The sequence below is a fragment of the Erithacus rubecula genome (genome assembly GCF_903797595.1).
Source record: "Erithacus rubecula genome assembly, chromosome: 3".
Classification (NCBI taxonomy): Eukaryota; Metazoa; Chordata; class Aves; order Passeriformes; family Muscicapidae; genus Erithacus; species Erithacus rubecula.
The window spans coordinates 79,210,943-79,223,969 of record NC_136689.1 but is presented as its reverse complement, the minus strand read 5'-3'; the positions used below and the strand labels follow the sequence as shown (position 1 = coordinate 79,223,969).

The following is a 13,027-nucleotide window of genomic DNA, read 5'->3' as shown; positions in this document are numbered from 1 at the left end:
TCCTACTACTTTGATAGAATCATAGAATGATAGAATGTTTTGGATTGGAATGGGCCTTAAAGACCATCTAGTTCCAATTCCTCTGCCATGGTTGGGGACACCTCCCACTAGAGCAGGTTGCACTAAGCCCCACCCAGTCCAGCTTTGAGCACTTCCAGGGGTGTGCCATCTACACAATTTGAGTGACACATTAAAAGAAAAGGAAGGGCCTGCTGTGTATATTAACAGAGGTTTGCTGTCACCCAGGAAGGTGCGAGATGCGACTGGCGTGGACATTAACATGCGCGTGGGAGTGCACTCGGGGAACGTGTTGTGCGGCGTTATTGGGCTGCAGAAGTGGCAGTACGACGTCTGGTCCCATGATGTGACCCTTGCCAACCACATGGAAGCTGGGGGAGTCCCAGGGTAAGAGCCTTCTCTGCTATCCTTTGGATACGTGGATTTTTCAGTCATGGAAAACTGCATAGGCACCATGTCTTAAGCTATCAGCCTTCATGGAGGTGATGAACCAAATCTTAGGTGCTGTCCTGAGATGAACAAAACAAAACAAAACAAAACAAAACTGGGGCACTCAGTATTTCCTGTGATTTAAGGAGCAATTTTTTCTGGATGGAAACCTTTAGATTTATACCCATTAGAACTTCTAAAATTTAGATTAGAGGGGCTGAAAAAGAAGTGAGCAGCAAATAAAAGGTGTATCCAAAAGCAAGTAAAAAAGATTGATCACGTTTAAATTATGCTTTTGATTGGTATTTGTGACTTTGTTCCTCTTTTAAAATGTAATTTCAGCCGTGTTCACATCACATCAGTCACCTTGGCACATTTGAATGGAGCTTACAAAGTGGAAGATGGGGACGGAGATGTGAGGGACCCATATCTGAAAGAGCATAATGTTAAGACTTACTTTGTAATCAATCCTAAGGTTAGTAGTACTTTTATTTTGTGGCCTGTCATGGTTGGTTTTGAGCAGGACCACTAATCTCTTTATTGAATAATTCAGTACAATAAGATATTGATCAGAGCTGTTACTGATGCCTACAAATATGTAATGTTTGCTGTGCAAATGTTTCCCGCTCTCCAGAAATAAGTGTCTGATACTTCCCAGCAATATCATTAAGAATTGCAGGTTCTTAGCATCTCTCCATTTGTAAGTCCCTAATCATGGAGATCTGTGGTGCCAGATGACGCACTGCTGCTTCAGAGGGTCGTGAACATGAGGACTGATCTCACCTTTTGTCCTCTGCCAACCAGGGAGAGAAGAGAAGCCCCCAGCACCACATTCGGCCTCGGCACACCCTCGACGGAGCCAAAATGAGAGCTTCTGTCCGCATGACCCGGTACCTGGAGTCCTGGGGAGCAGCCAAGCCGTTTGCACACCTGCACCACAGGGACAGCATGACCACTGAAAACGGCAAGATAAGCACAACAGTAGGGGCCTCCTTATGTCATTTCGTACCATAGAGCAATATCTGAGAACAAAAAGCTCACTGCTAAATACCTGGTTATTTCTGGTACAAGATACATGTAGTTGTACAGGGCATAAACCCAGTGAAGCTGCTGGAAGGATTGCATTCTGACAAGCCATAATGCATCCTACAAGTGCATCTCTGAATTATGAGTCTGGTACAAAATTTGACCCTCAGAGCTCAGGGAGCTGACCCTCCATGTCACAGCATGTACAGTGGTTGCTCTTCGTCTTGTGGAAAGATATTTTGAACATAAAGCCAGATGCGACACTTTTAGGAGGGAAATCCTTTAATATGGAGAAATTCCTAGAGGTTTATTGACTATTTAGATACCTTCTCCATATGGAACATGGCCAAACCTGGAGCAAAGGCTGTGAAGTTAAGAGTAATCCATGTGGTACTTTGAGTGGACTTTACTCAGAGTACCCCAAGAACCAAATCCATACTGTAACATCTGCCTTTTGAAGGTGGACCTACAAGCTGTGGTTGAAGGCCTGAATTTTAGAGTACTATAGTTCAATTTTGCATCTTTTACACTGAACAGATTTCTTTTTAATTTTACTAACACTGTTGCACTTCTGTCAGTAAGATACTGTCAATCTGCAGCTTTTACATTGCATTGTCTTCTGTTTCTTAAAAGAGTATATGTAAAGGTAAATTCTGATAGTTTTCAACATTGGCATTCAGTTTCGTTCCTGTACTGATGAGACATATTCTTGTTTAATAAATATAGTGCTTCAGGGTGTTTATTGTGACAGGTTCATTACAGGAAGTACCCAGCCATCACTATTAATCACTAAACAAATGTGGCTATGATGGCTGCTGTTGCTATTAATTAAAAAATAATGACCATTATCTGTATTTGGCCACTCAGGTCTGTTTTTTTCAAAACCACTTAAAATTGTTTTTTGCTGAAGCTGGGCTACATCCAAACAGTGGTGCTATTGAAGTCATTGTGATAAAGCAAAACACTCTTGGATCCAGATTGTTGTATTGGTTTATCTGTGTTTATACTGATGATGAGTTTTATTGCAGGTCACTCCACTTCTAGCTGGATTTTTCTTTTAGACAGTTCTAATTGAATGCTAAAAGTATTTACACTGGAAAATTTTCTCCTTCTCACCCTGTTTTCAACACTATTTTAAAAAGTTATTTAAGTCTATAGTAATTAATAAGGGTCTTTTTGTTTGTTTCTTTGTTTTTTAGGATGTCCCTATGGGGCAATATCATTTTCAGCGTTGCAGAGAGAGGTAAATCAATCTTAAAGATGACTTATTCATAGGAAGTCCTTATAAATAAATGTACATTGGTATGCTTTCAAATATTGGGGGCCATTGCTCACGCAGACTGTTTTTTCATGTAAGTGCTGATACCTCTTAAATAAAGAAGGGCTATAGAAACAGATTTGCAGACATGTTACTTATGAATTGCAAATTCACTCCCTGATAAGAAATAGCTTTATTCTGAATTGATATGTTGGTGACCTACTACAAACCAGGCACTCTACCAGTGGGAAGAAAATTATATACAGGAAAATTGGGAGGAAGCCCAGAGAGGGGTTAGAAAAGAGAGGATGGAAAGGGCTGTTCATAATTTTTCTTAAAACAGCTAATAATATGTACTAAAAGAGACATTTTGTATATTTGTTCAATTTCCTTGTATTTGTATTGTGGTTTGCTATTTTAAAGTCTTTAGTGTGTTTGCAGTAGTAGATATTCAAAAGGTATTTTGTAGTCCTTTATGGTGCTCCTGCTGCACAATGTGTTTGCAAGATCACAATAGATTTAAGTTTTCATGCTGCTGCTTGGTGCCTTGATGACTAGGGCATGATGGTGATATCATAAGTACCATAAAGTCATTTAAAGGAACCTTCTAAAGATCTGAATTGTTATTGTCTGTGGCTGCTATGTGATTACCTAAAATTGCTAAGTTCCAGAAGATGAACAAGTTTTGGCAGACAATGCATGATATTAATAAAAAGAGTGTCATTCTTAAACTGCACATTTATATTTGGACAATAGGTCCAAGGAATTTCTGTCAGTCCATGAAAGACCATTGGACTGTGACATTTGGATTTTTTCAAGAATCAGAAGTGTTCTTGCTTTTCTGTTTCTAAACACCACTCCAGAAGAGATTCAGAAGGCACAAAAAGTGCATCTTGATACCATATTATGGAAGGACTTTCTTCCATTACTGATGTCTAATGTCCATAGTGAGACAGGCATGTAACTAGGATTCTAGATAAGCTAGTTAATCATTCTCACAGGATACAGCTGCAGTGATCACAAGCACTTTGAAAATCAGTATTTTATTAGAATATGAAAATGTAGGGTTTGAAACGTGACTGTAGGGTTTTTTTAATTATAGTCTTATCTCTTATGTATTACACAGTAGTCTTATGTTGTTAAGGTTCTGCTAAGAGTGTTAACTGTGGTTGGACAATGTCTCCTCATCTGTCTGTGTATTTCTCCTAGATTGTTTCAGTGATTGATTTCTGTGAAAAACGAGTTTTAAGCACTTGTTTGCCAAATTCACTAACATTAAATAGGCATGAAATCACTTGTGGTTTTTTAAGCTCCTGTAGGTATACACTAATACAATTGCTGTATTAATTTGAAATCTGCAACAGGTGATCAGTTTTAGAGATAAAAACTTGATGTTGAGGAAAATCCATGTTACCTTTGGCTGGGTTCAGTTTGTAGGTTAAGAATATTTTGGTGAGGAAAGAGTCAAATTTCAGATCTGACCAATGACTTCTTAGAAAACACTGGTGTTAAGTTAGCAGTGGATTTAAGTTTTCAAATACAGAAATATTGACATAATTTGTCAATATTTTAGATATGTCATTTTCAAGGAAAGCACAACTACTGAAAGGATTGATGATGTTTGCAGTAATTTATGTTAGCAAAGGTCAACCCATTCTCATGATCCTCTGTTGGGTTCATGCTGAATCCAGTCAAAAGTAAAGAAGCTTTTTTTTTTACTGCAAATGAGTTTTAAGGCTCATAGAGAAATATGACGTGCTTGAAACTAACTTCAGACAGTGCTCTGTTTTCTTAAAAAAAAAAATATGAAGTATTTCTAAGAAAAGAAGAGTTAGTAGAATTTTGGTAGGGCATACCTGTTATGCCTCAGTGCAATAATACATTGTGCTCGTCACACAGTTCTGACAATGTGTTTTAAAAAATGCAAGACACAGGAATGCTTTATGAATCTGGGCATAGTCCCATTTTTTTCCATTAATTCATAACACTGTAGAAGACTTTGCTTAGACCAGAATTTCTTGAGCTCTCTAGCTTTTTTATGAAATATTTTCTTGTGTTGGTATTTAAGTGCTCCCTAATAGCTAAGCTCTAGATTTGTGAGTGTTTGTGTGTTTCTGCATGAGACTGTGGTTTATGATGTTTTTTTAAAAGCTTATTTTCAGGGTCATTGTGCTGGATGCCCATAGTTGCTATTGCAGTATAAATGTTAAAAATTTGTGATAAACTGAAAAGTTTATGATAGCTGTTGTTTTTGATGTAACTTCCCACATTTTTCATTTCAGAACAAAATCACAGAAAAGAAGATTTGAGGAAGAGCTGAATGAGAGGATGATCCAAGCCATTGATGGAATCAATGCCCAAAAGTATGGCTTTATCCTCTATCCTTTGTTGCCTTTGTCCATTCCAACTTTGACATAAATTTACAACAGAGGGCAATGTTTAATATTTTTTTATCCCCACATGCACACAAAGTCTGAAACCAGTAGAGATGTCACTAATACTGGTGTAGGAAGCCCTGCACATTTTGAAGATAGGCTGTAAAGTAACATTTTCTACTATATGAGATAAGACAGTGCCTGTGAATCATGGTGTGACAGAGGTATTGACTTGTCTTGATCTTCCTGGCAGAGGGAGTTTGCTCTGTAACTGTTTGTAGACTCATGGCTGTAACACTACAGATTTATCCTACCTGGGGGCAGAGAAGTAAGACACAAGAAGTGACTGGCTCAGGAATCAGAATGATGTGAAAACTGATGCCTCCTAATTGTCACACAAACAATTCCTCAGGGTTAGAAACTTTTCCTAAAACCATAGTTTAATGCCTCTCAATTAGTTGGTTGGTTTCTTAGAAAAGGCTAATCTTGATGTCATGTTGGAATTGCTGGGTGAGACAGCCTGCCATGTATTTTTTACTGTGTCCTAGGAAGAGCTGGAGGCAGTATGATGTTTTCTGTTTCCTGGTGAATAGATAAGGCTAGAAAGAAATCAATTCCAGTCCAAAATAGGTGTTCAAGCTTCTTATATTTCTCTGATGAAATAAAGGAATTGCCATTCAAAAATGTGGACAATAATTGTGATGAATTACATGTTTCCCCCTCTACTTCTGTTACTCAGAATATTAATCAGCTGAGTATTACACTTAATTATTAAATGTTCATATGTCACATTTTTTTTTTTTATCATATTTTAGTCCTATTGAATGGTACTTGAATTTTGGATTTTTTTTCAGTACTTTTAGAACAGTGTTGATACTTAGAGGTCACAGAGAGAACACAGTGAAATAAGGTAGGTCATGTGATAGGTAAAGCCTTTTGGTTATACTAGACCAGTCTAAAACAGCTATATAAATTTTGGCAGGTTTTTTGTGTCTTTAGGTACACTTGCTCTGATAAAAGGATTTCAAAAATGATGTTTTGATGTCAAAAGTAAAGCATCTGTATAAATGCATTAAAATATTGGTGTGACCCTACAGTATGTTGTTTTATCTTAGACAATCTCTGTCTTATCTAGTAGATAAAAATTCAGAGAAACTTTGGGATAAAAAAAGATTGCTGAAAAATTTTCATTACATTTTGTGAATTTCATGAGAAATTGCAGAAAGATTAACTTATGTATCAGAAAGTCTGAATGTCACTTTCCAAAACTAGTTTCTCTGCCTAGCTTTGTATTGATTTACTGAATTCATCTCTTAAAAGCTATTATTCAGTTGATTATTACTCAGGAATAAGTTATAAAAAGTGCTGATTCCTCAAACCTCAAGGTAATTCAATAATATTTTAACTCTGTGAAGGCTAACCACTCAGAAAAAAAAAAGGTAAATAAAGTATTTCCTACATTTAGGACACAAAACCAATCACATTTTTGTTTTCTTTATTATTGTGCATATTTTGTGCCTCAATTTTTCATCTGTGAAATGAAAATAATGTTATCAGCTACAGTGAATGAGTGGTTGTGCAACTAAACAAAAGGTTTTGTGAATCAAGGAGAAAACTTTTAAGAAAGTCTGTGAGAAAACTGGCATTTGTAGATGTTTTCAGTGTAAGGCTTGGATTGCATGGCAAATAGGTCTATGACTGAATGAAGAAAATTTAAAAAATATTATTGCAAGAGTGAATCAAGAACAAAGAGCTCTGTGCCTTAGCCATTAGGGTGTCACATCACACTTTTCCCCACGGGTTTCTTTTCCTTGTGTTTTGGACACAGCTCTGCTGGCTCAAAGTGCCTGTCCTGCAGAGGCTGGGGATGAGCAGCCCTAGCTGAGCCATCCCAAGCCTTGGTGCTCGGGAGCTGCTGTAGGACATGAGGTGGAGGGTGGCCATCTGCTAGCTAAATATGTCCCTACAGAGGGGGCTAAAATACAGCCAGTTGGTCTTTGGTGAGTAGGTTGCTGTGTTAAAGGGAAACACTCTGCTCTTTTTTTCCTTTAAGGCACAGTGCTGCTGTGTTCTGTGCATAATTTTGTGCTGTGCATTGTCAAGCAGTACAAGCCCTAGGAAACCACACACCTCTGTGGATACAGGCAGAGTTCAGGTGTCTGTCTGTGTTGTTCCTGGAACAGCCAAAGAATTTAAGCCAAACATTGGTGCCTAGTTTCCCAAGAGACATGTCTTCAGATTCTTACTTTGGCAATTTTCAGACTCATCAGGGTGTCAGGCTGAAGGCAGAATTTTTTAGCCCTTATGTCTGAGCCAAAGGTATGTGACTTTGTGCTCCCTCTTCTCTACTCAGTCTCCACCTCCATTTGTGTGGTACTGTTTCCCTCATCTCAGACCTCTTAGACTCTGCTGTGTAAAACCAGTATAGTTTTTTTCTGAACTTTTAAGAAGAACTAAAAGCTTCTGGAAACGTGAGCTTGTAGTGTGGAGTATGAGGCAGCACGTGCTCTAAATGGCACTCCTGACTTCACATGAAATCAAGTGTGTAACCAAATTGGGCCCTTGGGAGCAGATCTGCAGAGAGAACTTTTTAGCAGTGCGCTGATGGTAATTAAATCAATTCACCTGTCAGATACCATAAGAAAAAACAGGAAATTATTTAACTGTTTGGGAAAAAGAGTTACTTCTTGTTCAGTTTTTGTAACTAAATGGAAAAAAACCTTTCCTTTTCAATTTCACAGTTCATCAAAAAAGTTTGTCAAACTGAATGTTTTCTCCAGTAGATTACAGCTGAACCCAAACAAAATCATGCTATATGTACACCAACCTTCCAGTTCCCTTTCTTCTCAGAATCCTAACTATGATCAGTCATAGATGGGCACCATTGCAGAGCAAAAAGGGAAATACATTTTTGAATTAAGCATTCCGGGAATTGAATATGTTTACAGACCCCTTATGTAATGCAACTGATTGCACAGGAACAGGGACAGTCTCCTAGGCATGGAAACAAATATTTTCCATTTCACAAATTAAAGCTAATAGCTTGCACTCCACTCTGTCCACTCCTGTTCTCCAGGCCTTTAATTTAGGATATGTTCCACTGTGGTTCACTGCTGCTACTTATTTGCATTACAGACTGTCAGTTGAGACATTCTCTTTTATTTAGAAGGCATTAGCTACACTACTAGTTAAAAACCTAATTTAAAGTTATTGCTGGAAATGTTGGGAAAAAAATCTCAGTCCCTGCTACTATTGTTCAAGCTCAAGTAATGCACGTCCACTGAACTAATCTGTATAATTAATTTTTTGTTTTCAAATTTGTGTCATGCCCTTGAGGTACAAGCAGCCAAACCCTCTTGACATTTAAACATTTTATATCTTTTCGAGTGTCTATTAAAATAAATGTAGACTTTCATATTGGAACATCTCATTCTGTAAGTTACGTCAAGCTTTTGTCAAGGTTCACATAGTTTAAAATAGATTTTTTGTTTCAATGCAAGGGAAGGTTTTATAATCAGCAAAAAGATAAAAATCTACCTCTGTAGTACAGGTCCATGGTCAAGATACTAAAATGGTTCAAAGACAAAATCCCTTCACCTATTTTAATAATGTTTGTTGCATTTTTGTTTGCTATAGGAGTTTGTGCAATGTAACTTACCTACCCACCACTCCTGCATATTGTAACAGTGCCTTTCCTAAAGGTACCTTGTCAAGGCTTGTTTTGTCTCAGGTCCTCTTCTGTCCACTGGATACACTCCAGTATTTTGGACATGAGTGGAATATCACTGTTAGAATTCCATCATATAAATCTCTCCATTGATTCTCCTTAGGCATCATCACCATGAAAACAATTGTTTGTCTGAGCTTTTTTTTCATATTTACTTTAGCAATAGAAGCCAAAAAGGAGAGAGGAATTTCAGTCTCCACTTTTCCTTCTTTTCACTCAGTGAAATTCACCATGCATGCTGCAATACATGTGAACTTGCTTAATTCCAATCTTATTTTCTTATTTTGCTGAATTTCAGTAATAAAAAAGGACAGTTCTACTTTCTTCCTATGCCAGTGATAATGTTCCTTCTCTCTTCTAGGCAGTGGCTTAAATCTGAAGACATTCAAAGGATATCACTTCTTTTCTATAATAAGACTCTGGAAAAAGAAGTAAGTTATTTTCAACAAGTTCAATAAGTCAGGCCTTTTCACTGTTGTATGGCCCTGTGGACCTTGAGTGTATTTCTACACACTGACACAGCTTCAGCAGGAAGACTGGGGAGTTGCCTCTTTCTGCTTTCTCATGAGCATAGGGCAGCTGATGGCTGAGCAGCTATGCTGTCCTTTGGGGAAGTAAGAGGTAGGTTGGACCACAACTGGCTGTATAAATGGGTGAATTTGATGAGAAGGGGCTAGAGGAATTATTACCATGCTGTGCTCATACTGTCCAGCAAGTATCCTCTGTGTCCCATGTGGTGGCTGTATACATATGTAGTTATTTTTCTAGATTCCTTTCAGTTTAAAGCATCTAAAATGATTTTCAGATTCTTCCAGAGATCAGCAGAATAGTTGTTCTGGCCAGCTGAAAAAGGCATGTGTTGCTTGTCAATGCATTAGGGTGGAAAAGGTTTCAAGGCTCCTTGAGCATGTTTTGAAGGCTACCTAAGAGAGAAGCAGCAAGACCTGGTGTGGTCTCATGCTCATTTTTGGGGTTCACTGACTGGATCAAAGCTGTGCCTGGCAGCATATGAGATTTTAATGTGAGTGTTACTAACCTATGAATTCTGAAAGAGAACTTGAGAAAAACGTCATACTTGTACTTTGGACATTGACTTGGGAGAAAATCTGGGAGCTAAGTTATTTGTCTGAGTCAATGCCAGTAGAAGTCTTAATATCCTGACGTACAATGCTGTGGAACAGCAAAGAGCTAATTGTTACTTTTGGATCCAGCTTTTTAATATCTTTTTTTTGCCACCTTTTAATGACTCACCAGTCCAGTCTTGGCTTTAAAGAACTTAATAAGAAGTCTGTTTTTGATTTGAGCAGAAGCTTCTCTGGCCGTATGGGACTGAAGGTACAGAAAGGTAATAAAGTAAAATAATTGTTTAACCTAAGGAGTGAGCTGCCTGCCTTCATTAGAAAATGCCTGGAGAAGTGTGAAACACTGAAACGAATTTAAAAGTAGATTGGAATTCTGTGAAATTTTAATAGCAGCTCAAGGTTCAAAATGTTGAACAGGACCACTACAAACATATTTGACAGGTGAAAGAGCAGAAATTTCTGCAAAGGTAGCTATCAAGCAAAGACATATTTATGCCTTGTAATTCAGTTTGATAAGTGATAAGAATTGCTTTTAATTTGTTATACAATTCAAAAGTGAAAAAAAGCTGTTGTGCTGCTGAATATTTCTATGTATTCATGTAAAGTTTGGTGCACTGGTTTCATAGGCAGAAGCTGGCATTAAGCACAGAGACACAGCTGTGTAGTTGGAAGTAGTTGGAAGGCACAGCTCATGCACTTCCCATTTCTGAAGTTTGCATCTCCAACACTGTGTGAAAATAATCTTTGGGGTTTTTTTTAATAGTAAATAAATATTGAACTTTTATCCTTTTGAAAGAAAAGGCTAGGGTAGGGTAAGTAACTGTAATAGCTACTTAGATAATTTCCCTTTGAGTACTTAATTGGTTTCAACCTTGATATATCTATCTCAAATAACAGAGCAACTCTGATAAATATTTCATTGCTTAATTCTTGTGTCTCTAGACAGACTAATTAGAGATAAATAGATTTTTCTCATGACAAAACAGATCAAATTGACTCTCTCCTAAGAATATCAAGTGTTTAGTAGTAACAGTGGACATATGAGGCCTTTTAACAAAGACATAAAATATTTTAATTGGAGTAATAATATAAGTTCAGTAAATATCAATGTGGTTGGTAGCTATGCTCTGTAGCATAGCTTACACTTTGCTACTTTTTGTGCTCAGAAGTTTTCTGTCTAAATTAATATTGCATTTTTTATAACTGTTTCAGCTCATTCAGTATTTATCAATAATTGAAAAACACTTTGAGGAGTTAATCACAAAGAATTTTTGAATTTGTGAAGAATGCTTGGCCATTCCTAAAACTATTTTAACACATGCTTTTACTTTTTCTTTTTGGTGGGGTTTCATTTCTTTTAGGAGGGGAATTTTTTGTTAATTAAACTTTTAGTTTGGGATAGTCTGTTCAGTGGAGGAACAAGGCAAAACCATTTGACATGGCTGTTCTTCAGTAAGCAGAAGTATTATTACTGTGATAATCCCTAACCCTCTGTGAGTGGATGTGAAGTCACTGAAGAACAGGAAATTTGCTGTTGCTAAAAGCTGTCTATACATATGTGCATCTTTAAGCTGAAAATTCAGCTGAGTGCTATTTCATCTGCTTTGGCAACCGTGTTTTTAACATTTGCTTTTACTTCCTTCTAGTATCGAGCAACTACTCTGCCTGCATTCAAGTATTATGTGACTTGTGCCTGTCTCATATTCTTCTGCATTTTTGTTGTACAGATTCTGGTATTGCCAAAGTAAGTGATATTTAATGTGTACTCATTCCTATGTATATTTGCTCATTAGTGTAAGTTAAAAAAAAAAAAAAAATATATATATAAGTAAAAATATTTGGAATTATTAGTTTGCAGATGTTAATTCATGGAAATTAAATTGAACAGAAAAGACTGGGGATTTCAGCCCATTTTCAAAGTTAGGCTTGTTTCTAATTTTAAGCACTGTCAATAGTGTTATGCCAAGCATTAGTAAAAATTCTTTATTCCTTTTAGTTTTTCTCTTTGCATTTAAAAACAAGTGTGAAAGTTAGACATTGGAGTGAGATAAAATGGATTGCAGATAAAGAAATGTATTTAATGTATCACTATGAAAATACTGGTTTACTAAGCACGAAAACGGCATTAATAATAATAAAGTTTATATTTAAAAAAATAATTTTAGAATATTAAAATCCATTTCTGGAATAAATCTTTTTATCAAAATTTATATATTATGATATTATTTATATTTGTGCTTATTCTAGAAAAGCTGAAAACTGGAAGACAATTCCAATATAGGATGGTTTATTAGACTTCATAAAATTAAATTTTACAGTTGATTATTTAGACAGTGGAAAGTTGATATTTGTTGTTTCTAAAGCAAGCACTTCATATTCCCTGTCATAGAGTAATTCTTAACTCGTAGTCCTTTCTCCTGTAATTCTCAGGATTATTGTTTATAATCAAAGTTGAGTAATTGGTCTCACAGTTGAGTGATTGATCTTGTTCTGTAGTATTTACTCATATTTTAATTCAAAACCAGAAGGAACTGTAGGACTTTATAAATTGACTTTCCATACTGCAGATTTATAACATGTTAAGTTTCAGGGACTTCTCTTCAGATGTTACAGCAGCAGTTTCCCAGCAAATTTCTAAAATGGAGGCACAAACCAAGGGACACTTTTCCAAGAATTCAGAAGTATCCTGTACATGGTTGAGTGTGACTTTAGGCATTATTAAAAAGACGAAATTACGACACATGGCAAATTCTTTTTTACAAGCTTACACAGTATTTTGATAACTAAAGGAATTAATTTAGGGAAATTCATGTTTTGCCACATATCACAAGCCAAAGATGGATCTAACTACTCCCAGCAAGCAGAATGATTTTTGAGTCTGTTTTTTGGTTTTAATTTCAGTCATGAAAATTAATCTAGATTTATCATCTATCTTCCATATAGTCAGGTATTCATTTTGCTCTATCCCTTCTGTGTTGCTTAAACCAATTGTTTAGTTCATTGAAATATATCAGAATATCAATGAACTCTAGGGAGCTATACTCAGCTAAGGAAAATGTTCTCCAACTTGGTATTTCTGGTATTTCCAACATCAGAGCTAAAGACTTTGTCA

At 36.5% G+C, this 13,027-nt stretch overlaps 1 protein-coding gene across 1 annotated transcript in view; it reads left to right on the top strand.

The window, feature by feature from the left end:
• The window catches only part of ADCY2 (adenylate cyclase 2), a 197,480-nt gene that overhangs the window by 135,613 nt on the left and 48,840 nt on the right, over positions 1-13,027 (top strand). Inside the window, exons 8-14 of the mRNA XM_079301150.1 lie at positions 247-405; positions 790-922; positions 1,252-1,428; positions 2,673-2,716; positions 5,014-5,094; positions 9,195-9,264; positions 11,562-11,659. Of these exons, the coding sequence (XP_079157276.1) occupies positions 247-405; positions 790-922; positions 1,252-1,428; positions 2,673-2,716; positions 5,014-5,094; positions 9,195-9,264; positions 11,562-11,659 (762 nt within the window). The remainder of the gene's footprint in view (positions 1-246; positions 406-789; positions 923-1,251; positions 1,429-2,672; positions 2,717-5,013; positions 5,095-9,194; positions 9,265-11,561; positions 11,660-13,027) is intronic.